This window comes from Columba livia, chromosome 3 (assembly GCF_036013475.1).
Source record: "Columba livia isolate bColLiv1 breed racing homer chromosome 3, bColLiv1.pat.W.v2, whole genome shotgun sequence".
In the NCBI taxonomy this organism is placed as follows: domain Eukaryota; kingdom Metazoa; phylum Chordata; class Aves; order Columbiformes; family Columbidae; genus Columba; species Columba livia.
Genome location: NC_088604.1, coordinates 15009537 through 15035160, shown reverse-complemented (window position 1 = coordinate 15035160; position 25624 = coordinate 15009537). Strand labels below are relative to the sequence as shown.

At 42.6% G+C, this 25624-nt stretch overlaps 1 protein-coding gene across 2 annotated transcripts; it reads left to right on the top strand.

Moving 5' to 3' along the window:
* TRIB2 (tribbles pseudokinase 2) lies at window positions 1-22069 on the top strand. Of its 2 annotated transcripts, none has more exons than XM_065055881.1 (4): window positions 1-115; window positions 1692-2104; window positions 6120-6412; window positions 19710-22069. In XM_065055881.1, exons 2-4 carry the CDS (start codon window positions 1835-1837, stop codon window positions 20176-20178), a joined length of 1032 nt encoding a protein of 343 aa, XP_064911953.1. In that variant the 5' UTR covers window positions 1-115; window positions 1692-1834; the 3' UTR covers window positions 20179-22069. The 2 variants fall into 2 exon arrangements, with proteins under 2 accessions (XP_064911953.1, XP_064911952.1); XM_065055880.1 differs by lacking the exon at window positions 1-115 and adding an exon at window positions 629-766.
* Window positions 22070-25624: the final 3555 nt, after the last annotated feature.

Here is a 25624-nt window from a genome sequence, read left to right as displayed (position 1 = left end):
TCCTCTCCCCCACACCCCCCCGGCTCGTTTTAATTTTGGGATGGATTAAGACAAGCCTGGAGTCGGGAGAACTCCTCCCACCCGACTGCACCGGGAAGGAACCACTTTTGCTCCCGTAAGTACGCGGATACCCACGCTGCCCGGGAAAAAAAAAAAAAAAAAAAAAAAAAAAGGATTTCTTCATTGAGAAAAAAAGCTCAGCCGTCTTGAGCTCCGGAGCCAGCACATTTGATAAAGCACCCGACATCCGCGCCCGGGCGGGGAGCGGGGCGGACTCTTCTGTTAGGGGAATTTATTCCATTCTTGTTATTATTTCTATTATTTCATAATTTGTTATTATATTAAAATTAATGAGTTAACTTCTCAGCCCCAACCGCAAGGGCAATCCTCCGAGGGCTGGACCTGTCGGAGCTCAGGCAGCAGGGAGAGCCGCGGTCAGCATCACACTGGTGCACACTAGTGCACACCGGTGCAAAGGGCCCGGACTCGGCGGGCTGCCCCCAGAGCCCCCCCGGCACATCTCGGCGGGGCTGCGGAAGGACGTCTCACCTTGTTTACCCCGAGCGCGGCCGGCGGCGGGGGGAGGCGGCGGGTGCCCGGGGCGGGGCGGGCGGCCGGGGCGGGGCGCGGCGCGGTGGGCGGCGGGGCCGGGCCGGGCCGGGCCGGGGCGGGCGGCGGCGGCGGGGCAGTCAGCCTGCGCGCTGGGCACCGTGCGGGCGTGCGGCGGCCGGCAGCGAGGCACGGAGGCAGCCAGCGTCCCCGCCACGTAAGTAGCTACTAATACGCCGGGGAGAAACGGTGCCTTGCTGAAGGGGAGCGGCGCGGCCATCCCTTTCCTTCCCCTCGTCCTACCCCCGGAAAAGGAAAAAAAAAAAGACTGAAACAAAATTTGCTCCCTGTTTTTTTTTTTTTTTTTTTTTAACGATTCCCATTTATTCCCTATCCCCAGCCTTTCACTTTTTGCCGCTGCAGTCCCTGCAGTGAGAAGTCAGCCACCTTCTCGCTGTGCTGGCTTTTCTTTTCTTTGTGCGTGAACTACATTAAAAAGCTCCGAAGAAAACGAGTCTCCACACAAAAATCCTGCTGTGCGATGGAAACGTGAAAGCGTTCCCCTTCCCTCGCCCGTGGTTGCACTTTTTGTTCTTCTATCGAGGCGGCCGCGATAACAGCAGCACGCTTCTTTTCGCCGGCGCGAAGCGCTGCGCGCTGCCCCACGTTCCGCCGCTGTTCCCCCTGCCTGCGCGGCTGCCGCCGGTGCGCGGCCCCATCCGCTGGGGCGGCCCCGCCAAGCCTCCTGCCACGCGAAGCGCTCTTTTGTCGGCCCGGCCTCTGCCCGCTCCAAGTTAAATGCTCCCTCGCTATTTCGCGGGGCATTTTCGGAGCGCCCCGGGCGCCAGCGGCGAGGCTCACACGCCATCTACAGCCGGGCCGCGGCAGCGCGGCTCTGCCTCGCCGTAGGAGAGAAACGACGGTCCCCGCTGCGCGCAGCGCGTTTCCTAACCTTTTGTTTTCGCCCGCGCTGCGCGCCCCGTGGGAGCGGCGGCCGCCGAGGCCCGGCCGCGCCGCTCCGAGCCGCCGCTGCTCCCTCACCCCGGGCGGCGCTGCCCTGCCGCGCCGTTCCGCACCGCTCCGCGCCCGGTCGCCGGCGGGAACAAAGGGCCGCGGGCTGAGCGCTCTCTCCCTGTGCCCAGGACGCGGCGCTGAGGCTGGTCGCCCGCCGCCGCCGCGCTCCCGCCCCCCCCGCCACACAAAGGCAGCCGCAGCTGGACGGGCGAGGGACCGTGCTCCACGCCAGGGCTCCGGTGCAGCGTCTCGGCTGGTCTTCTCCATACTCATGAACATACAAAGGTCAACCCCTATCACGATAGCACGATATGGGAGACCGCGGAATAAAACCCAGGATTTTGAGGAGCTCTCGTCCATACGGTCCATCGAGCCAAGCCAGAGTTTTAGCCCGAATCTAGGCTCGCCGAGCCCGCCGGAGACCCCGAACTTGTCGCATTGCGTTTCTTGCATCGGGAAATACTTATTGTTGGAGCCTCTCGAGGGAGACCACGTTTTTCGAGCTGTACATCTGCACAGTGGCGAAGAGCTGGTTTGCAAGGTAATACCTTTCCTCCTTGTTCTCTCCTGGGTCAACCTGCTGTCGCGGGTTGGTTTCCTGTGTCTTGCAGGAGGGCCAAGCACGGTCCTGTAGCTCAATTATTAAACAGTTGAGAAACAAAAGGCAGGCAGACAGGATTAAAGGCGCATCCTGTAACTTTTCCCTCTCTCTAGACAATGGCCACGTTAAAGCCATGGCTCGGAGCCAGTTCTGCCTCTTACCCGGGGGATACTGTTCTGGAAAGAGATGTGCTTTAAGTAGGTCTTAACGTGAGTTCAGATCAGGAGAAAGCCTCATCTTCCCCACTCTCGCTTTTCAAAATGGAGTAGGGAATCCCCAGCTAATTTTAAGGTGTTGGGACCTGCCGGCTTCCTCGATTTTTCCTGTCCCTTGTTCTGTGAGTTGGGGTACAGAAGATGGAGAAACCAGGGGAGATTGCCATCAGCTTTGTCTTAAAAGTGATTTAAAATAAAGCCACATTGAATTAATCAGCCTGAGCTCCCTCACGGTGGAGGTTGTTTGCAAACAGCATCCTCCCCCATTGCACAACTGAATAAGAATAAAACCTGCACACCTACGGTTTTTAGAAGAGCAGACAAAATAGCTATCCCACTCTTTGTAGCGTGCCTGCATTTCGTTGCTTCCTCCCAATTTGCTTCTACAATTGAAAGGTGAACTGTGGGAAAAAGAAACCCACATGCGTACATGTCTGTGGAGGGATGTTTTTCTCTTTTTGGGCTGAGGGAATATTTTTCCTTTGTTCCTAAACTGCGATTCTCATTGTCTGTAGTGAGCCAGACTTATGTCCAGCAAACCGAGGCAGTATCTAGTAGCAGTTTTTATAACTACGTAGCAAATTGCAACCTTGCAACACATCCTGCAGTGTTTGTATTGTTTCCAAAATACAGAATCGTGCCATTTGGCTATCTTGGGCATATTTCTAGAGTCAAACTAACTGCAAAATGGAAAAGTAGACATATCACTTATTTGTAGTCCAGGGATTAATGATAGTATTGCTGTTTCATACTTTCTCATACTTGATTCATAAGAAGTTATGGACTAGGCTGTAGCAGAGAAGAGAAAATAATTGTTTCTGATTGCTATATGTGAAGATTGAAGTTCAGAGGGCGATTTAAATATGCTTACTGATTGAGTTATAAAACCTGATGCTTAGGCAACCTAGGACTTTGTGTGGTTATTTAGGGGAAAAAAGGGCCCGTGACTTTGCAAAGGACTAATGTTGCATGCTGAACTGAGTGCTTTGTTACTAAACTGAAACAGAACATGAGAATTTCTAGAATGAAAGCCCTGCTCAGTGCAGTCATACAGTGCTGCACTCTAGGACATTGGCATCTTTTCATGAAATAAACAGATCCCACAAAACTGCTGCTCTGCATGAAATTATAGGTGAACTTGCACAGCAAGTAGTGAAGCAGGGGCTATGCTCTTCTTTGTTTCCTGTTTGGTTTGCAGGATTAAGGCACTGTTTTGATAACAGTATGAACAGCATAACTGAGTTCATACTGTCACTCACAAAGAGTGGACTTTATTTTTTTTCCTTCCCTTTCAGCTGTATGTTTTTGAGCTCATCCTGACATTTGAGTAGTATCAGTTTTTTCCATATGTGCGAGGCATTACTTCTAGCTGTGCTCCAAAAATATGATCTTAGCCTGAATTGCTATTTTTTGAATATGCAGTTGTCAGTCCTGAACTCATCTTAATTTAATGTGTGTTTTAAAATGCCTGCAGTATCCTGACTACTATTTTTCAAGTAGCCTTCCGGCTAAGAGACCTGCTATCTGGTATCTTATTGAAGATGCTCTTAGATATTGCTTTCAGAAACATTGGTTTGGATAACAGACACATACTGATGATTCTCAAGATTCATTTGGCTGCACCCACTGACTGTACAGATGCTGTTATTTGCTTCAAGGCTTTATGGCATCCAAACAATGGTAACTTCTCACTTCCACTTCCCAGCAAGAACTAAATCAAACTGCAGCTTATTGGACATTTGCTGAATTAAAGCCAGGGATCTTAAAAGGTGGGGTACAAAGAAGTCTTTTATAAAAAGGTATTCTGGACTGTAGCAGCATGATAGCACTTCTCATCTCCCTCCCCCGCTTTCAAACATAGGACTGGTACATATCCAGACCTACTTATTTAACATAGTCTGAGAACCACAAAATGTAACTAATTTATATCAGGATTTTCTGACTAGGAGAGAATTGTGAAGAGGCTTTTTTTTTTTTGTTTTTTTTTTTTTTTTCATGAGGGTTTGAGCTACATGAATGTTCCTGCTTAAAATTTATTTTACAGCAGTAGCTTTGTAGAAGAGCCATTCACTTAACAATGTAGTAGTTGCGAGTTTTGAGATCCAAATGTCAATCAGTTCTCTGGAACTTACAGACCAGGGATTTGAGCAACACCCCCTCCCCACCCTGATTCTGTTTCCCTGGCGCACCATGTCACCAGAATGCCTCAGTGCTAATCTACCCCCTGTAAAATGTGTTGGATCTCTTTGGCAGTCTGCCTTTAAGGTTGTTTTTGCATGTGCTGGAGTACAGCACCAAGGTATGGGGTGAGGAGAAAAAGGTTTGTGGGGAGGGGGTGCCCCAGTTTCTTGTGGTTTGGGTCATGTTCTGTGGAAAGAGTTTGTTAGGATTGTGGGCTGAAGCATTAAATATGACTCAGGTTTTGAAGCCTGAGGTAAATTCTGATTGAACTGTATCTCTCAAACTCAGTTTTGAAAGCTTTTTAAAGCTTCAAAGAAAGCAGGAAGGTTTGCTTCTTGGAGAGGATACAAATACCAGCTATTGGAGTACAAACGCTACAACAGAAAAAGAAGAAAAACAATTGCAGTTTAAACCAGTTGGTTAGAGACCTATACCAGTTCTCAATTTTTATGTTGGGTTAGAATGACACATGACTACCTTAAATTATTTTTACCAAAGTAACAAAACACCCAAGAGTAAGTTACATATTAATAGAATTTTATGCTGGTGGAAATGCTAGTCCCTTGTTTTGTAGTATCTCTTGAGCAGGTACAATTAAAAATAAAAACCACTCCTATCAATATTTTGCTCATATTCTCTTTTAGCACACTGACTTCTGTTATTCTCAATGAAGTCTTTCTTCTTATTGTAATGTGGGTATTTCTCAGTTGACTCAAATACTGATTCATTCGTCATCACTAGATTATAGTAACTTTTTATATTTGGGTTTCCCGGCAGCCTTTTTAATTCTTTCAGCTCATTCATAAGATCAGTGATAATATACTTATAGTAAAGGGACACTTTGCTTTTAATGGAGTACTTGATTGAAATGCAGAGAGTTCAGGGTGGTTTTGTCTTTGCCTTTTGAAGGATGTTTGTCTGCACTCCAACAGGCAGGGCTATTTTCTGATCTTATAAACAGCCATTGTAAAACTGAGACTTTGAAAGTGAAAGTGACTTTGCCGTTTGTCAGAGATGAAAGAAAGGCAGGAAGTAAATATGAATAGCAATAGATGAGGTTTTAAATCTGAAAATCCTTAAAGGTCTAACAGGTTAATAAAAACAAGAGAGAGAGAGAGAGGCACGTGTATCAGGTGGATTTAATATGTCAGTTTCTCTCAGTACAAATCTACTGGCTGTATTCTCTATGAGTTTATTTGGATGGAAAATAGAAGATAAGCATATTTCCTTTTGTGTACTGCCTTTATAAGTTACTGGTATACACAGCTTAATTCAGATTACATTCTAAATTTGATCAGCTATTAGCTAGTGAAACTATTCTTGCCCCAAGTTTTGAAGATGAGCTTTGCCTGTCAAGGTTACGTGTGTGTTCTGTGTGGGGTTGTATAGTCTGTTTTGTCGTCAGTGCCATGAGCTTGTGACATCCTGTTTACATTGGTGCAGCTTTAGCAGCAGCATAAATTGTACTTAGAAATGGTTCTGCTAACAGAATTAGATGTACAATAACTTCACTGTCCTTCATGTCTCTAACCCTGGCTTTACTGTCATTGTTTCTGCAGGTGTTTGACATTGGCTGCTACCAGGAGTTATTAGCACCATGTTTTTGTCTGCCTGCACATAAAAATATCAACCAAATTACTGAAATAATTCTTGGGGAGACAAAAGCGTATGTGTTCTTTGAAAGGAGCTATGGGGACATGCATTCATTTGTTCGTACCTGCAAGAAGCTTAAAGAAGAGGAGGCAGCCAAACTCTTCTATCAAATAGCTTCTGCTGTTGCACACTGCCATGATGGAGGACTGGTACTGCGAGATCTCAAGCTGCGAAAGTTTATTTTCAAGGATGAGGAAAGGTAAGAGTCTCCCTTACTTTACAGGTTGCAGTGCCTGAGGTCAGGTGTTCAGAGTTACAGGATGCTGTGCCCTTCATTGACACCATACTATTCACTTGTGGTACACAAGGTGTTTGACTTACTTTATTTTCCTCTGCAACCTCATCATGGGATGAATCTGCCATTTAGCCTTCTGGTTTAGGCTTTGGAGTAAAGTTAAGTATAGAGTGCTGTTTGCATCTTTGCCTGGCCTCTGCAACTCCAACCAGAGGAGCACCCTTGTCCCTAAGGAGGGGACATCTCCTGGAGGAAGGCTCAGCATAGATGTCTGTAGAGTTGTGCCATCATAAATACTGCTAGTGTTAAAAGAGGGAAGGAGTGAAAGATCCAGTATGTTGAAGAGGGTTGGGAACTGAAACGTCTCATTCCATCAAGGAGGCATGAAGAGAAAGAGCAGTGCAGTGGTTAATGATGATACAAGCTGGGGAGAAGGGCCACCAGTGATATGAAGGGCTTCTTTGAGGATAGCTTCTTCCTTCCTGTGCTGGGAAGGGTCTGGAGGCTGCGTCTGAGAGTATTATGTGGTTACTAATGACAGTATAACTGCCTTACTGTGTGGGTGCCTGTTTTTAGTATCAGAGCTGTTGTGGTTCTTGGGGAACTACTTTTTCCGTTTTGTATCTCCACCCTGCATGCTCTCCTCTCAGTGCTCAACTATTGGGGGAAGGAGCATGGGAAGACATGGAAAAAAATAATGCTGGTTGCTCTAGCTATGCTGTTGAGGTACTGTTTCTGAAGCTGAGCCATAGCTATACTGTTGCACCTCTGGAAACTTTGTCTCTCTGTCCTTGTGGTTTCCAGTTTTCATCATGTTACATCATATATTCACTTGCAACTTCCACACAAAGCACTAGAGTAATGAACACTGTTAAAGGCTTTCACAGAGGGATTACATTGGAAGATGACCATTAGGAAAAAAAAAAAAAAGGCAAGTAAATGGAGGCAGAGCCTGCCTTTGTTGCTTTTTCATGTCTTGGTAGTAGATGGGGAATTTTTTTTTCCCTTTTAGTTAAATCCTATAGATTGTCTGAAAGCTTATTCAAACTGTTGCAGATTGAAATGGATGTTCTGGAGAGCTTTGTTAAAAATAACCAGTGCATATCAATTCCATTTTGGGCTGTTTGGGGAATTTATAAGCAACAGCTGGGGCACGTAAGTTTTCTACAGGCTCAGTAAGTCTGCGATCTGAGAATTAGAAAAAAGCAATACACAATTTAGTCAGGAAAGAGAAGTTCCTGGCCTTAAAATAAAAATTCTAAGCATCTATCCTGTTTAAATATTCTGTACTTAAATTTTGTTACAAGCTCAGTTTTTCAAAATAAACTTTGCCTTTTAATCTCTCTACAAACTGAAAAATAAGACATATTTTCACTTTTTAATTCAGTTCAGGCAGTTCTCAGAAAAGCATATAGCTATTCCTTATTTTTCTACCGTGGCCCAAAAATATATGATTACACATTCCTCATTGCAAATAAAAAAAATGTGAAATGAAACTAGCTTAGTGTCCATTCAGAGAGAAATGCAAAGCAGATAGATGTAAACTGCACTTTCACAACTTCTACTCTGAGTTTAATAATTAAACACCATTATAGCACCCTTGATGTAGACAAGAAGGAAACTTGTACGAAATAGTTGAGGGAGGGATTGTTTTCTGTTGTAGCTGATAACGTCATAATGTTAAAATAGATTTTTTTTTTTTCCCTGGGGATGTAAATAAACTTGTGTGGTTTTGTATGAAGGACTTGGAGAAGCCCCAGGGCTCACTCTCACTTTCTGCTGGAAGCGAAGGCAGCATGAGCCCCGAGCAGTGTGGCGGGCGCAGACATGGGCCCTTGCTGAGCACTTTTGAACTCCTACCCTGCTGCTCACCAAGAACTGAATGCAAGACCAGGCACAGGGCCAAATCCTTTAGCCACCCAAGAAGAGTGGCGCATACTATAATACCAGTGTTTGCTTTTATGAATGTTTCTAATGTAACCGTAATCTGCAAAATCACACAGTTACTCATTTTTGAACAGTGTCTTCTAATTATACAATAATTCACTTGAAAGGTCAAATACAACTTGCTGGTTATTTTGAAGATAATCATAATGCCATTTTCTTCTGGATGTAATGTTGATTTGTAAGTAGAGAGGTATTGTAATCCTTCCTCTGCTAAATAAACAGAGATGAAATAGTGTGAGATAGAAATAGAACCAAACAGCGACTGTCTTTTTTCACATACTCCAATCATCAGACTGTTTTCAGTCATCACTTCCAATCTGGTGCTGTATTGAAACTGAAGAATCTTCGTGGTCCTTGTGGGCCCAGGGAGGTGTTTGTGTGCTGTTTGCATCCCCTCTAACCTGGTGTTTCCCTGAGTCTGCGGGTGCTGTCACCCGCTTGCTGAGCAGGCTGCCTTTCAGAATGTCCCATCTGCAGCAGTGCCTGGGAGATGGATGCTCTGTGGTACTGGTAATGAACCAAGGAGGAAGAAAAGAGATGAAGATGATATTTTGAGAAATGTGTGTGAACTTTGCTGCTGCATGTCGCCTGTTCTTCAGTGGAGCTCTTTCTCAATAGTTCTTTCCCTAACTATTTCTTCAAGTCTGTTTTTGTGCAGTTCACCTTTAGTACCTACTCCTTTTAAATTTTCTCTTCTTGAAGGTTCTCACAGCTTTTATTTTGGTAGAAGAAAAGATGGGAAATCCCGTGTGCGGGCAGTACAGGAATGGAAAACTCAATTCTTTTATTTTTTTAGTAAGATAGTTGTCTGCTCTCAGCTGAGAGCTGCCAGACTGGAGGAGCCAGAGAGAATGTGAAGGATGTATGGAAGCAGTTCCATCCGTTTAAAAAAGAAAATAAATTAAAACGTTTCTTAGTACATACTCCTTCCATTGATCCTAATGATATCCTGGTAGTTCAATATGAAATCAGAGCTCCTGGAGTTTTGCAGGCAGCATTGAAACTATTTCCTCCACATTCCCATTACCTAAATTACAGCTGAAATTTGCAAAATTTCAGGCTCCTGATCTAGCAGCAATCATGAGTGCTCTTTGCTCCTCTTGATGTCGTGGCTAAGAATACATGTTATTTGGATGCTGCAGATTGCAGGCATGGGATGTTTGTAATGAACTGGGAAGTAAGAAGGTGAAAAAAAGTAAAGTTGGAGGCTGGTAGTGCTGAGCGTTTTGTAGGGATCCTAATTTTTCTAGCGGTGTTCTATTTATGTGCTAAATTGAAGGTAGACTGTGCTGATGTGTTATGTCTTACTATGCATATGTGTAAATAAATCAGCACTTAAAATGAAATGTAAAATTCCACAGCACAGAAACCAACAAAACCAATTTGTTTCAAGATAGTTTATCTATAGCTTCTTTTAATCCTGAACTGCAGAAAATTTGAAGATGAGGTAAATCGCATCCCATGAAAATTGTGTGTGCTGTTGCCAAGCACCTTAGGTTGGATTGTTTGTTTATTTTTTTCTTTTCTCCATTTTGTTTACAAGAAGGTTGAGGGGTTGTGTTTTTTGGGATGCATGTGTGTATCTGTAGTCTTTTAGTAGTGAAATTTCAGAGTTGAGCTCCTTAAACCTGCAGCTGAACTTGATGAAGCAGAACTTTTAAGACATTACAGCATGGCTGGAAATGTTTTGTAAGACTGGGTTAGCAAGCAGCAGCACATCCATTAAATGAGGCCAGTGACTTTCAGAACACTGAAAATATGGGAAACAGCACTGACTTGTCATGCTGGGTCCCGTTGGACTTTCTAAAGTACCTAGAAGATTCTTAAATATTTTTTAAAAATGGGTCCTTAAACTTTTGAATAAAGCTGGAATCCAAAACAGTGAAGATGAGCTAAGATAAAACATGCAGTTTTGAATGTTTTCTGCTTCCATCATGTTGGTCATTTTTTCTTTTCCTGCTTATTAAACCAGGACTGTGTTCATGTTGCAGGGCCCTTGCTTTTGATGATTTTTTGCTGTGTTCATGTCATGGTATTTACAGTTTTCCTCGTACAGCCTGTCATCATAGTAGGCCCTTGGGCAGAGTGATTGTGCCCTTCTCCTAGCTGGTGTCCCATGAGGATGTTGCAGAATGGCCAGGGCTTTTTGGGTTGTGTTAAAAATAGCACCACACACAGTCTATAGCTAATGAAGCACTTCATCAGTCCGATATGTAGCAGATGTTTTGAGAAGGAGTCACCTCAAGTATCTCAGAATTAAAACAACTGTTTCTCTGTTGGTTGTTCCAATGGTTTTCTTAATATAAGACCATTTCTGCTGTCAGAGAATTAATAATTTCTTTAGTGCGTTTTTAAGCCTTTAATTATATTAAAATATTAGCTGTCGTAGTATTTGAAGCTTAAAGACCTTTTGTATTCATCATACTTGTTGAAGGGAAAATTAAAATAATTTTGGTATTTACATATTGTAATTTTCCTGTGTTCTTTGTGTAAATATGAGAAATGGTAGGCAGGTGGGATTCAGTAAAAATAAACAGAATTTGATACTTTTTGCTCTGCACCAGGGGAATGCAGACAGTACAGTACACTAACTTTGAAAGCCTGTGTTAGCATAACATATTTATTTAGTGCTCTTCACATTTTTTTAATTCTGTTTTTACTCTAGAATTTCTCAGCTTTGAGTGGATGAGGCTTTAAGGTGACCTAGTTAGGTAGTTTGAATCCTAGTGATACAAACCTGATCCCACAAAAAACACAGAATGTATATAGCACATACTTTTTCCAAGGAGACTTTTCATTTTCTTATACTTAGTGGTAATTTTCCTCCCCAGTGTTTGTCAAATTGTAATGCAGTCTGTTGCTTTTTCCCTGTGGTGCTAGAACTTGTTGTTTTATTTACAATTCAGTAGAGAACAGATAAGTTAATGCTTTTCCTAAGTCCTAGAAAGAGAGTCCTAATGTGGAAGAAAATTAAACAAAATGGGAGTTCTCTTTAAATAACAGAAGATTTAGAAATAAAACCAATCTCTGCTTGTTTTGTCATTTAAGCACTTTGCATTACCCTGAATGTGGTCACAGGATCAAAGAGCATAATTTCTTCAGTGGTGGAGAATCATAGGTCAAATTTCAACCCAGAAATTACTGTTATATTGCATCTTCCTAGAATATGGGGAGGAAAGAGAATTTCTTCACAGACAGCAAATCTCTGCTGTCAGACCGGATAGAGAATGAAGCAGTTGCACAACTGTTCTCTGCAGAAGAGTTTGTGCTCCCTTTTGCCTTCATGCAATTTGATTACAAAGGCTCTCTTTTCTCGCAGTGTTCCTGGGAGAAACAAGTTTTGGATTTGTCGGGTATGCAGTAGGCTTCCCAGGGGGGTGTAGAGGCTATCTGAAGATGTTGAACATCACACCAGCCCTGTCAAGTGCTTAAATCTCCTCCCAAGGGTGTGGATAGTCACAAAGGTCAAGGGCTGTGCCTAAGGTCATGAATGAAAGCAAAAACCAGGGAAAAGTTGGCTGCTGGCTGGCCCTGAGTTGAGGATCAGAGCTCTAATGGACCTTGAGTCAACTCCAAGGCCCTTCAGTGAGACCATGAGTGGTGAGAGCCTTTGCTGTAGCACCCAGTTTTGGAGTTTGTAGCAGGTTTTGCCTTCAGACTGTGCTCTCCTAGATATCTGGCTCATAGTTGGACATGTATCTTTTCTTCTTCACTCTTCCTTCAGTCTTTGCACTTTGTAGCCTCAAGCACTAGCTCTGCTGAAGGGTGGTGTGAAGGTGCAGCCTTGTGCAACGCTTGTAGCAGGACTGGGGCCCTGCTTGGGACCTGCCTTTAGTCAATGCTGTCCCTATGTCCTGTCCACCATCCCTGGCCATACTGTGTGACTTTTTGGTAGCTGCCTCTGGCTGAACACCGTGTTATATGTTGGCTGTTGTGCCAGATGTGGTTGGCATGTTTGGGTGCCTGTTGCAAGAAGCCCATCATGGGACTGATCTGTCCGATGATAAGTGCTATGCAGCCCCTGGAAATAGATGTCTCTTAAGACATCTTGCATTAAGAGTTCAACACCTGGTTGTTTTGAAGACTTAAAAACTTCCATCCATGGACTCAGTGCAAAATACTCCATGTTGACGTTTGAGCAGAGACTGAAGGCATCTGCGTTAGAGGTGAGGAGGGGGGGATAGGCAGCTCAGCTAGTGGTGGCTGTAGTGAACTGTCATGGTGAAATTCTTATGTAGCTTTTTCTTCTAATTGTCCTTACTATCACAGTATGAGATTATACTTCAGGTTTGGGAGAGAGAGGAAAGTTGGATATTGTAAACAGGAACCAACCTGGGGCATATTCAGTCTTAAGCACCTGCGTTTTGGTAGATGTATATTGTTTGGAGACAGGCTTACAGACATCTAAGCAAAAGGTTTCCAGTGGGTTTGTGAAATAATGGCCCTGCTTTATCTTGGAGGTGCTGTGTACCCACTGCACACTCAGCAAGTGTAGGGCTTTTTTCACAACATGCAGTTATGTTAACAAAATAAGATTTTGATCTCCTTTCCCTGTGGAGCTTCACCATGCACTGTAGGAAAAGACCTAGAAGAGATGGTGAACACAGCATACAGTTGACAGCAGAGCCTTTTAAAACTCTGACCTTCAGTGTGATCCAAAAAGATAAAAGTGAAGGAGCTGCTGTGAGACAAATGCTTATGGAAAAAATGGGCTTCTTGCAGTTTTGAAAATGAGCCCCTCTGTGAAAGGGTCTGCATGGAATTTCAAAGCTGTCACCCCAGCACACACATAGCTACCTACATTTTGGGGAATGTGTTGTCTCCTTAGGCAATGAGGGCAAGGAAGAAACTAAGTATATGGCATACAGGAGAGGCTGTTCCCAGCAATCCTATTGGAGTGTTGTGGGGCACTTGGGGACCCAGCCCTTCCTGGAAATGTGCAAGGGGGTGGTCTTGGAGCATTTTTTTTACAGTGGATGTCTGTAGAAAAGAAAAAAAAAAGCTAGCTTCAAACAGTTTAAAAACCCTAAGTTGCTGGGTCTTGCATGTCAGCAAGGGGTTGCGGGGCAGGGTTGAGTGTGCTGGTAAGCATCCTTTTAGAGGAAGGGTGGGAGATAATGTAATTTTTAGAGGCTTCCTCATTCTGCGGAAGTACCAGTGAGGGAATCTTCCCATAGGAAAAAGGTTCATCCTGTAAACCTGTACTGCTTGCAAGTCCCAGTTGTCTTTCGAAACATATCCTTGAGCCTGTTTCATTATGCAAGAGGCTGTTTGTCTGACAGCATTTGTGCAGGTTTTTTTGTTGTTTGTTGTTTTTTTTTCCCCCTCAAGTTGTGTAGGATGTTGTGTGGTGAACTCCCAGGCTGTGCGCTGTTATGCACTGGAAGGAATCTTATGGTGAAAGGAGCAGGATTTAAATTGATAGCATAACATTTCCCCTCTGATCCTGTGAGCCTCAATGCCCCCGGAGGAGATGGGGTAGTTCTGAGTTCAGAATGAGTCTTTGCACCAAGCTGCAAATCATCTGCATAGAGTTTCATTAGCTGCTTTCCCCATCTCAGTGTCTCTGTGACAGTAGCCTACTTCTGCATTATTTAGGAGAGATTTCTTTAGTTAAAAAAATCAATTAGCAAAAGATAACTGTTTCCAGTGTCGAGCTTCCCTTTCATTTTTTCCCCTCCTTGTGACTCTTTCCCTCTTGTGGCATGATTGCATTCATACTCATCTCTTCTTTATGATGGGGTACTAGCAACTGACCTTGATTAAATGACCTGTAAATTATTGGCCACATAGGAGCAATCCCTGATCTACTGGCCAGTTGATGGCTTGAGTGTCTCTACCTAGAGAAAGGCTTTCCTGGCCGCAGTCAGAGTAATGCTGAAATATGAGATTGTATTGCTTGGGTGCCTTCATTTTTCTCATATGTAGTGGGGGGAATATTGTGAGGCACCTCTTCCCTTTAGAATTTGCCATTTTATATTTACCTGCTGTCACATTAATAAAATGGCAATTCAGATGGTGATGACAGTTGTTTTCTGGTCTCTGGCGGCATGAGGCTGCTATATATAATCTGTAAATCCAGATCATCTAATTTTGAGCCAGCCTGAATAGCAAGTGGATGGTGTACCTGGAGTGTCCATAGTAGGATGGCTCCTTCCATCTTCTCCCAAAGCAGCTGATCTGGCTGTTGTCTGGGGGATAATGCTGTACTAGAATTGTGGGTCTGGCCTGCTGGTAGTGTTCCCAAAATGATAACTTTTGCTAGCTGTGGTTCAGGTGTTATTTCACACACAAATGGCTTCAGGGACAGACTAGGAGCAACGGCTTTCATTGATTCAGGCGTGGGTTCTTTTACTACTGACTGTTTATTCACTGCAGTGGAGATATTTTCCTCTGAAACCCTTGGACATTCAGTCAGTATTTCTGCTTTAAATGTTCCAGATTTTTTTTTCTCCTGCTTTATGAGCTTAGAGCCCTCTGAATAATTCCACTCATTTTGGTATGGAAATTGTGTTTGCTTTTGGAGAGCAAGCGTGAATTCTGGGTTCTTACAGCCCTGGCTTCGTTGTCAAAAGGCAAGATAGTGATTTGCCACTAGCCCCTGAGCTCTTCAGGGAAGAATAATGCGAATCACACTGAAAAAAAGTATAGGATGTGCAACAAAGCCAGCTGCCAGAGATGGGTGCTAACTCAGGAGGTTGCATTGAAGAATCTTCTGGAAGACATTTAATTGATTAGGTTTTGTTACATTACTGAAGAGCAAAGTCTGAATGCAGTCAAGTAATGAATGGCATATTGATAAGAAATTCAGAGTGGTATTGTTTTTCATGGGTTTCCCTGACGGTTTCTATGGGGACAAAGACGCATTTCCCGTCTGAGTGCTGCTGCTGCCCTCTGATTGCACTTCTGTGGTTTCATTCACTAGTAATGGGAAAGCATTCATAGGCAGAATAGCTTCCCCTTTTTAAATAGCCATGATTCAGGGTTGTATTTTTTTTAATGCATTAGACTAATGCAGTGTTTTATCAATGATCTGATAGATGCATAATGCTCTTTTTCCAAGTGCTTATTCAGGATCTGCATTAAAACTTGAAATTATGTACTGTAATTACGTAAGCCTTGACAAAAGTCTTTGTTGCCCTACAGTATGTGTACAAAGTGATTCTCATCCGGCTTTGGCAGTAGCTTACATTTGAACTTTAGGGATTAATTTTGTTGCAACCATTTGAATGGCCAAACTCAAATGCTGATGCTTTTAGAAAACTTTTTTTCTCTTGTGGGGGTCCTTCAGTTGACTGATATGAGCTCATTATTTAGAGAATGAGAGGTTTTTTTAGAAATGTGACTTTTTTAAAAAAAAAAGAAAATTATTTGTCCTTTTTCTGCTCTGTGATGGGAAGCGCTTCAAAGCTGATTGTGATTTCACATCTCAGTGTTTGGTTTTCAGTCTGTCTCTTGCCTGCCAAGTGTTGAATTTAGGTTTGTCCAGTTGTTCTGCAATTGGACGCACTCCCCACCCTTTGCTCTGGAGGTTCTGTGTTCTCAGATACTACTTGCAATTTTGAGGGTCTGTTTGTTGTTTTTGGCTTTTATTCTTTTTCCTGGATATTTGATTTCAGTGCTCCCTCTGAGAGACAGTGCGTTAAGAGGGAGATTGCTTCTCATCCAGGGTGTCTCTGCAGTTCTGTATATCTAAATATCCCTCTTCCCCTCCTAACCCCCATGCCCCCTAGAAGAAAAAAAAAAAAAAAAAAAAGAAAAAAAAACAACAACAAAAAAACCCAGCTCCCTGGTTTGCCGAAAACAGAGCTCATTCAGACAGTGCTTGAAATGTGGAGGAAGGGAAAGCCAGCCAGAGCTGGAAGCTCTTTCTCACAGAGATGGGATGCTGTGCGCTGGAAAATAGAAATAGCAGCTCCTAAGCCAGGCTGCTCCTTTTTGTTTGCCTGAAAAAAATGTGAAATGACTGTGAGATTTGTCATTTACACCTGTGTATTACCTAGTTGTAGTCTGATTACAGATTTCGTTCTGCATGTGAGGCTGAGGTACATAAGCCTTGGGTCACTGGTGCCAGCAGGTGGGGGGATTTGCCAGCCCTGGTGCTGGCTGGCAGTGAGGGGCGCTGGCAGAGCTGTGCCAGGGCCCTTGGCAACAAAACCTCCTCAGCGCTTTTGTGCCCTGGCTGTGCTGAGTGGGCAAGCCACTGTGCCGGTGAGCCATTCCCTTATCTTGCTCCCTCCTTGCTGTAAGCCTTGCGAATGAAAACAAGAACATCTGAGTTGCTTCTGGTCGCAGCTAGGAGGGGGAGAAATTCGTGCTGGGGCCATGCGTCTGGCAGTGTGTGTGAGAGAGATGCAGCTCCTGCAGTTTGCCAGGGAAACAAGTACCTGCGCAGAGTGGTGTGTCCAGTGCCCGTATCTCTGCTGGAGCACCGTCTTGTTGCAAAGGAGCCATTTCCTCGCTTGTACTTTATACACGTGGGTGTCTCTGAAGGTTTTGGGGCTGGCAAGGAGGGAGAAAGAAGACTGAAGGCTGTGTTTTTGTTTAATTTGGGACCTTTTGTTTCCTCAAAGCCTGTCAGCTCAGCAGGATGAAAAACCTGGTTTGAGTGTTTGCTTCATTTGGTCACAGCTTATGGAGGAGCAGGCAGATAAGGGCCAGCTGTTGTTCCATTTGCTTACTTAAACAAAACCTGCTGTAGCATGCGTGGAGGGCTGCAGGTTGCAGCACTTTGCAAGAAAGCAAAACAGGGACAAGGCTTTTGTATGCTACTTCTGGTTTATTATCAAGAAATGTTTTCTCCTCTTGGGGAAAAGATTAATTTTTTTTACACACTTTGCAGTCTGTTCTTTTTTGGTTTTGTACTGCATCTGTTGTAGAAAATAAAAGTTTAGGGAATTCCAATAATTTTCTGTCGCATAAAAGCCTGTCAGTGAACTGTTTCTCTAAATTCTTTGGCGGCTCAGAGAAATGTAAAATAGGATGGGAAAGTAAACAATGTTTCCCTGTGCTATTGACACTGGGATGGCAGGGAGAGCATGTGTGGAGGTGAATTCCCTCCTGTAAGTTGTTTATAAATAGCATGCTCTGCCCTGCTCCCTGTGTGTGTGTTCTGCTTCTGTTAGCAGGAGTGAGTTGATGCTTTCCTGTCTGGCAGCTTAGTGACTTAATGCACATTTGAGTAGCTGGCCTCACTGTTTTATTGCTACACATACTTTTCTATGGAAAACCTGAGGTGGGCAATGCAAATGGAATCACAACTCATGTCCCTGCCTTCCCTTTAATTTCCTCCTCTCTGTTCTCTGCCTTCCTTGGGGTGTTGTTTTTTGTTTGTTTGTTTGTTTTTTCTCTTGGCATTTGTCCTTGCTGCTCGTCCTGTGCTGTGCAGGTGCAGGAAGATGTTGAAGCTGAGCATCGTGAAAGAACTGTTCTCTGGTCAGTCTCCTGTTTTGGACCCTCTGTGGCAGTTATGGAGGGGAATTACTGTGGTCTTGATAATTGTAGTTTAGTTTCTCCTTTTAACCAGCTTCCTGTGCAAGGTAGTCCTGCTGTAAAGTATTGTTTGAGTGCTAATGAGGGGGCTGTCCATTGCCAGGAGAAGTGCCATTAAGCTGGCAATAGGTAATTAATCAGGAAGCAGGTGTGTTGCTCAAACTCCATCCGCAATGGAAGAGAAAACACTGGTCTGTTTAAGGAGAAAAGAAGCTGCCTTGACACCCTGTGCTTGCGAGCCAGGTATTCTGAATTCTGTATTTATGACTTCCCGATTTGAGGCACATTGCCAAAGGGGCTCTTTGCTAGTGAATGTCTCTAGCTGTTGAAATGGTCCGAATGCCATTATAAGAGTTTACAGCACAGTTACCTTTGGAGTACTCCATGGAGTAAAATGCTCTTCTGTTGGTTCAAAGAAGATAGCACTGAGCTGCCCTGGAACCAAGTCTAAGCCAAAGCTGGCTCAACTGTCTTTTGCAACTTAAGTCCTAGAAATGTTGTCTTCAGTAAACATTCAAGAAACAGGGCTCTCCTTGTCTGCTTTAATGCCTGTTAAATGATGGGCTTCAGTCGACAAATGTGAGCTCTGCTCTCTGGGTTGAAGTTCAGTCCCTGCCTGTGAATGTCTGTGGTATGGGAACATGGCCATGGCACAGGGCTGAGAGTGGTCATACAGACCAGTGAGGCTGAGGGACGAGGACAGTAATACCCAAAGTTGAGTTGTGATCCTGAGTTGTTGAACAAAAGCCTGCACCATTGCTAGGTTACTCTTCCATCCAGAGGCACTGTTGCATTGTAGTGATTCTGCTCTCAAAGCCAACCATTGCTGACAAAAAAAAAAAAATGCATAGTTTATAGATGCTAGCAGTGAGAATTAAAAGGAAAGAAGGGTTATGTTCATCTAGTGCTATGACAAGCAAGTTGGGCATCATTTTTTCTGCTCCTATGTGACATCCATAAGAGAAAAAAATTCTCTTGCAAAGATAATTACTGCAGCACAATGACAAGTTCACAGTGCTTTGCAGGCAGGATGAGTTTGCAGTCTAGCTAATGCATCCCTGTCATTTTTCCATAAGCCCTTTGGTGGCCTCTCTGAGGAGATGCTCTGGTTCATCTGGGTATATCAGCTTGCTGTTAATCTCGGCATTCAGCTCACCTGATTTCCCTTTGCCCAAAGATCTGTTCAGGAAGACTGAAGTCTCTTAAAATTGCTCTTTCTTAATGCTGAGATAAAGAAAAATGTTAGTTGATCAGAGAGATGATCTTAGGTCGAAGTGACAATTTTATTCCTGTTGAACATTGTGGAATTCCAGTTGCAAGTAACTGCTCACCAGTGTGAATGTGTCAAAATAAGGTTGTCTAGTAGGGCTAGACTTGTATTTGGGCATGGGTCCTACACAGGTACATTAGAGTACAGCCAACACAGAAAAAAAAAATTTAGTATTATGTCTTCTTTTGGAAATCATGTCTATGTAAAGTTTACTGAACACATGAATATCACAATTCATTTTATCTTTTTTAAGACCTTACTAATGAGTTTACTGGACATAACTGTATTTGAGATCTTATAGCTGTGTGTGGGGCAATATTCCCTTTGTCTCTAGTATCTTTAACCAGTGTAGAAGAGACAGCACAATTATCTGTGACAAGTGCTGTGAGTGCGTTTTTACACTGATGCACTTCTGCAGTTGTTGAATTTTGTAGAGTATTACTATTATAACCATGTAATTGTAATAGCTTGGAATTTGTATTTTGATGTTTGCTTACCTTGATTTTTTTTTGTTTGTTTGTTTTGTTTTGTTTTGTTTTGTTTTCCCTGCAGGACTAGAGTTAAATTGGAAAGCCTAGAAGATGCTTATATTTTAAGAGGAAATGATGACTCTCTCTCTGATAAGCACGGATGCCCAGCCTATGTGAGTCCAGAGATCTTGAACACAAATGGCAGCTACTCTGGCAAAGCAGCGGACGTATGGAGTCTAGGTGTCATGCTTTATACCATGCTAGTTGGACGCTATCCTTTCCATGACATTGAGCCTAGTTCCCTCTTCAGCAAGATCCGTCGTGGGCAGTTTAACATTCCAGAAACTCTATCCCCTAAGGCAAAATGCCTCATACGTAGCATACTGCGTCGGGAGCCATCAGAAAGGCTGACTTCACAGGAAATTCTGGACCATCCCTGGTTTTCTACAGATTTTAATGTATCGAATTCAGGATATGGTGCTAAGGAAGTATCAGATCAGCTGGTGCCTGATGTCAACATGGAAGAAGACTTGGACCCATTCTTTAACTGAGCACAAAGACTGGTGTTCAGAAGGTACACAACCTGGAGATGGACACATGAAGGAGCCCTTCCTGACCGTGTTAAGTCACGTCCTGCATCAGCCTAGCTTGGTAGCAAAAGACACTCAGAGGTCCTCAGATTGAGAAGGAACCTCCACAAGGAGCTAATATAACAAATGTAGCATGGGGACAGACTGGGGGGGCGGGGGGAGCTTGCTATCAGGTTAGATTGATTTGGAGGAGAAAAGGCAGCATGGAGCAATTGTAGCTTCTCACCTTTTTGGAGCCAAGGAGGCTGCGCATGCCAATTCTGGTGCAGCTGTATCACTCCTGTTTCTGTTCCATTAAAAATAGGGGTAACTCAAGACAAATAGAAACTTCTTTGCCTCGGCTCATATCTTGGCATCGCACTGTTAGATATTTAACTTCAGCCATTATTCAGGGAAAGTACAATTGGCTAAAATTTTTTTAATCAGATGTCTAGCAATCAATGGGATTAATTTAAGAAAAAATTAGGTGCACAAAGACTGACATGAAAAGTGGGTGCTAAAAACAAACAAAATTTCAGTTCATGTCTCTTGATAGCTATTTTCAACTCATTTCTTCTAAATAAACTACTTAATATTCTTGTCAGGAAATGACATTTTAATGCTTTGTTCCCTTAAGGGGAAGTAACTGTCATTTAACAAGCTGTTCTGTTTTGTGTCAAATGGTTTGTTGCAGGAAGCTATTATAACTCGAACTTCCAGATGCATTACTGCTATAATGGGGAAAAAAATAAAACTATATAACTTTTTTAAAAGATACGAGATACTGGCTTCCATATCTGCCATGCTGCACATATATGACTAGAGAGGGCAGAAAGCCCTTAGTCGTGTCTTTATCTGAGAACCGATCTCTTCTTTAACTGACTGGCCCATGTGTAAATAGAGGGCTCTTTATTACTGAAGAAGAGTATTGTGTTGTTTGTTTTGTTTTAATTTTGAATTCCCCTCGACTTGGGAAAAGAATTGTTTGGGTTTGATTTTTGTTTATGTCCAGAATAAGAAATAAGAGGGTATTAATAAGCTGAACATTTATATTACAGATATTCCTCTTGAAACATACACAGTAATATGCACCTTTTGTATTGTCAAGACTTATTCTATTTATTGAAGAAAATGTCACAGTAGTGATGTATTAAGCCAGTACTTCAATTACGGGTTGACTTGGGATGACATGTTACATGCTGTAGTTAACACACTTCTTTTCTGTTCAGGTATTTCTGTCCCTAAATAACTTTTTATTTAGCTTTTTTTTTTTTTTTCTAGATAGCTTTATTTGATTTAGACTGGCAAATGTTTTTATTACTGCTTTTATATTGCTGTATGATATTGAAATCTCTTGGCATAAATATTTGTGTTTCCAGTACCTCAGTTGTTCTGATATTACTGCCTGTATATGTTTTGTGAAGTGGTCATGTTTTTTGGGTAGGTACATGTGGACTCTGTAGTATGTAAATGTTACTTGAATTTGTGCTTAATTATAGTATGTGGCATGTGCGTACAGCTACTTGGCATTTGACGTATGGATGCTATTTGCCTGCCTTGCAGGAAAGTTATGGTCCCACTCTCAAGAGGATGTTTCACAGTTCTTTATCAAGAGACAAAGCTAGCTGCAGCTGACCTGCCTTGGTTCTATTTTGGTAACTAAGAATATAAAGGAGTAATGTTTTTACACTCTGAAGATGGTGCTGTGTCAAGAAGGACCTTTTTTTTTTTTTATTTTATGAGTACCTTATAGGAGGAAAGATTGGTGATGTGCATGGTGGGGTTTTACTGCCTCTGGTGCTTTGTCATGTATTTGGTTTAATGTTTTTGTCCTAATCTCTTCAATAAATAAAATTGTGCATATTTAACTAAACTTCAGTGGTGAATGGTGTTCTTACTGTGTCTGAAGTGCTGCAAGAGTTTGCTCTGTTAGGATAATTTAGCTGGGATTTTTTGTGCTGCTAATAAGCTCTTGCCAGACCTGTGAGCTGAGAAAGCTTAGCACTTATATTTACAAGGTAACACTGTAAGCCTTTTCATCAAAAATTTTACCATTGGCTATGAATGAAACTGGCTTTGTTTATTTTCTTTTGGCTTGTCCCTACCACTTAAGTCCATTTGCCTTTTTCAAGTAGGGTACTGAAAAGCAGTAAGGACTATGTCTTTTGGTGGTGAGAGGTTCTTGTGCTGATGAAAAGAGATACCAAAATGGAGCAAGCTGGCACATGTGCTTACCAAAGTCTTAGAGAAATGGGCATCTTGCACTTGCCCCTCAATTCCAAAAAAAGATGGGTCTGAAATAGTACCTCTTAGTTTGCTGTCTTTTATTTAAGGCTGGATTCTGTTTCTGCCATTCATCTTGGATAATAAAATACCTGCATGTAGTGAGATCACATAGGTGCCACATGGAGTAAAAAGGTGCTTTGTGAACATGAGGCCGGATAGATGAATCCTGGTCCATTAAGAAAAGACCGTTTGTAGGGGCCTTCAATTTGAACCAGGCTGCAACCTGTTTTCAGCAGGTCTGTGGTTTCAAAGAGCTGTAGGTAGCTAGTGATCATCCTTAAAGAAACACTCCCCGGTCCCGGACCCCTCCACTTCAAAATAAGAGTATTGCACCTAAACTGCTAGCACAGGGATTGCTGTCAGGCTGGCTAACTGTAAAACATTATTTCATCCTAGGTAATTCCTGGCATGTGTTGAATATATCAGTTGGTAGGTTGAAAATTAAAATTGTTGATTATAGCACCAACCAGAAATGTTATTAGCATGTAGAAACACTTGAAGATCAGTTTTTAAATGTTCTGTATGCCTGCAGCCAGAGTTTAAATTACTTGAAACTCTTTCAAATCAAACTCCCACAGTAAATGTGCTTTATAGAAAAAAACAGATTGTAATCACTCACAGAGAGAAGGGGATGAGGGAGCGCTGAGGGTTTCCCTCTCCCCCACTAAAACTTATGTGAATGGCTTCTGTTCTGTTTGGGTGGAAGTAGTTAGACCTTATTTTACAGCAACCTGCACGCTTGCTTTTTCACTGCCAGTAATTGTATGAAAAATGCAGCTGACTAATGATTGCTCATTTGCAGTGAATTTTTTATTTGAGGCAAAAGCTTTCTTGGTGTTACTGTGGAGGAATCCTTTGGCAGCTGAAATCAGCTTTATAATATGCTGAACGGGTTCCTCGTTTTTGGAGCTTTCTTCTCCCTATAGTGAAACCTGTGAGAGGGATTTGTGATTCAAACAGCTGATTCCTGGCTCTGCTTTATGGGCACTGCTAGCAGAGTACGAGTATAGGACTGTATGCTGCAGAAATGCCTCCACAGCTTTCTCAGCACTGCTTGACTCTTGATTTGGGTAGCAACTGCAGTGGGATGCAGGATTTTGCTGAGCAGAGACTGATGAATGGGCTCAGCTGCCTCCTGGTCCTGGGGAAAGGGATGATCTCAGAAATGTGCAGAAGGAAAAGCCATGTCTACAAACAAAAACATTTCACAGAACATGAAACTATGGCAGACTTCAGGAGGACAACCCTCCAGCCACTCTGTCTGCTCTACCCCACCTGATTAAAAATAAATAAAATTATTTTGCTATCTACTGCAGCATTTATTTTGTCAATGTAGCACTGTGTGTGATTTCAAGCTACAGGGTTTTCTTCAGGAGTGCACAAACAAGTGACTATTATTCCTTTGGCACCATGACGTCTTATAAATTGATCCCTTAGCCTTATTGAGGTGTGTGTTTGTTACAGGGATAAACAACTCAATTAAAAATGTATTCTCTTAGATGAAATAACCTTGGTAAACCTGTGTCTCTAGGAGAAAGAAAAAAAAACATGCAAGCCCAACATAGCCCCAAAAACCCCAAACCACACTTTCCTGGCAGTCAGAGAGGAAGGGTATGAAACGTGATGCCAAGGAAAAATTATTGGGAAGGGGAAAAAATAATGCTTCTCATCCTGAAATGATTATGTTGAAATTTGGAAATGTATGAGTGAGCTCTGTGACTAATATCATAATGGATACCAAAAGAATTAGTAATGATCAGTTCTTTATTCTTGAAGTTTTGTCTAAGGTTTCTGTGACAAACTTGCTAATTTAATAAGTGACAGTATAGCTAAAAACTTAACTAGCTTGTAACTTTCCTGTTCTTTCAGTAGAAGCAAATGTTGAAAATTGGTAACACAATGAGACAAATTGAAATCAAAGTGTAAGTAAAGCAGGGTATAAGTGACCCGTAATGTGGTGTGATTCCACTGGAACATGATAAACTACTGAGGAAAATTTCTTTCAAAAAAAAAGAAAAAAAAAACTTAGACCAGTTCTGACACTGTCTTTTGTTTTTCAGAATGTTCTTGATTCTTACATTCTCAGTACCAGTTTCCATGCTTCCATTTCTGCTTTTTTGATTTCTGAGTTAAGTCAGTCCAGGTTATTTGCTTGAAATTTTGCTCCTCTTGAGATACCTCCCCAGAGCCCTCTGTATAAGTTTGAAACTCTAGGCCATATTTGGCTTGAATAGTTTTAAGGATATTGGTGAGCGTATGTAAATGTGAGGAAAAATATATTTGCAGAGATGGTAGTGTAAATCCTGATGAATTCATTTGATATTATTTATGTTGATGTAAATCAGCGGAATTATTTCTTAAGCGCCTAAAGGAGACTGACTTCTGTGCTGAGAGATGTCATTTATTCTAGTTGTTATTCAATTTAAATCTGTTTTGACTCCTCAAGAAAAATGGCTCAGCACAGGAGTGGATCACATTGTTCTGGTTCTCCTGCCTCCTTCACACAACTTCCATAGCCTGCAGGGGAGAAATAAAATAATCTTGGTGTGGCAGCTTGTGGAAAGTAATAGGTTAGCTGCTGCATTTATTTCTGCTCAAGAGATTAAACTGTAGTTGCAAAGCTGGTGCTGACATCATTCCAAGCACACAAAAAGCTGACGTCAGTTGTACTGTATATTGCAAGGTGTTTATCTTCATCTGATTAGGTTAGCAAAACGTGTATTGCAGAGCCAGCGCACAAAGAAGGAAATGGTGTGTTTGTGCTTCCCACTCGCCCTCTGACACCAGAATCAGTCCTGGAAAGACTAAAACACTTTGTACTTGATAAGGCCCCTGTTAAAATCTGTAGAGCTACCATGGGCTTGACCTTTTGCCATGTTAATCTCAGAATGTGTTAAACACATACTGTTTGAGGTGGGCGTTGGGCAGCCCCTCCTTGCAGAGGGGTCCAGATCTGAACTTTTGTTCCGCCACAAAGCCAATCAAAGTGGCAAAGTGAGAAAGTACATTGTGACACAGCAGTGCAAATACTGATCTTCTGTGCGCTCATCTAAGTGTGTGTAATCGGTCAGCAAGGAAGGCAGGAAAGCTGCTGCTGTGCTTGCCTGCTGCCCTTGCCTGATGTCCCTGCAGGATGCCCCTG

Excerpts from the sequence above, each read along its gene's own strand:
- TRIB2 (XM_065055881.1), top strand. The coding sequence starts at position 1,835 with ATGAACATACAAAGGTCAACCCCTATCACGATAGCACGATATGGGAGA. Across the intron at positions 2,105-6,119 it reads GCGAAGAGCTGGTTTGCAAG|GTGTTTGACATTGGCTGCTA; the intron begins GTAATACCTTTC and ends TTGTTTCTGCAG. Across the intron at positions 6,413-19,709 it reads ATTTTCAAGGATGAGGAAAG|GACTAGAGTTAAATTGGAAA; the intron begins GTAAGAGTCTCC and ends TTTTCCCTGCAG.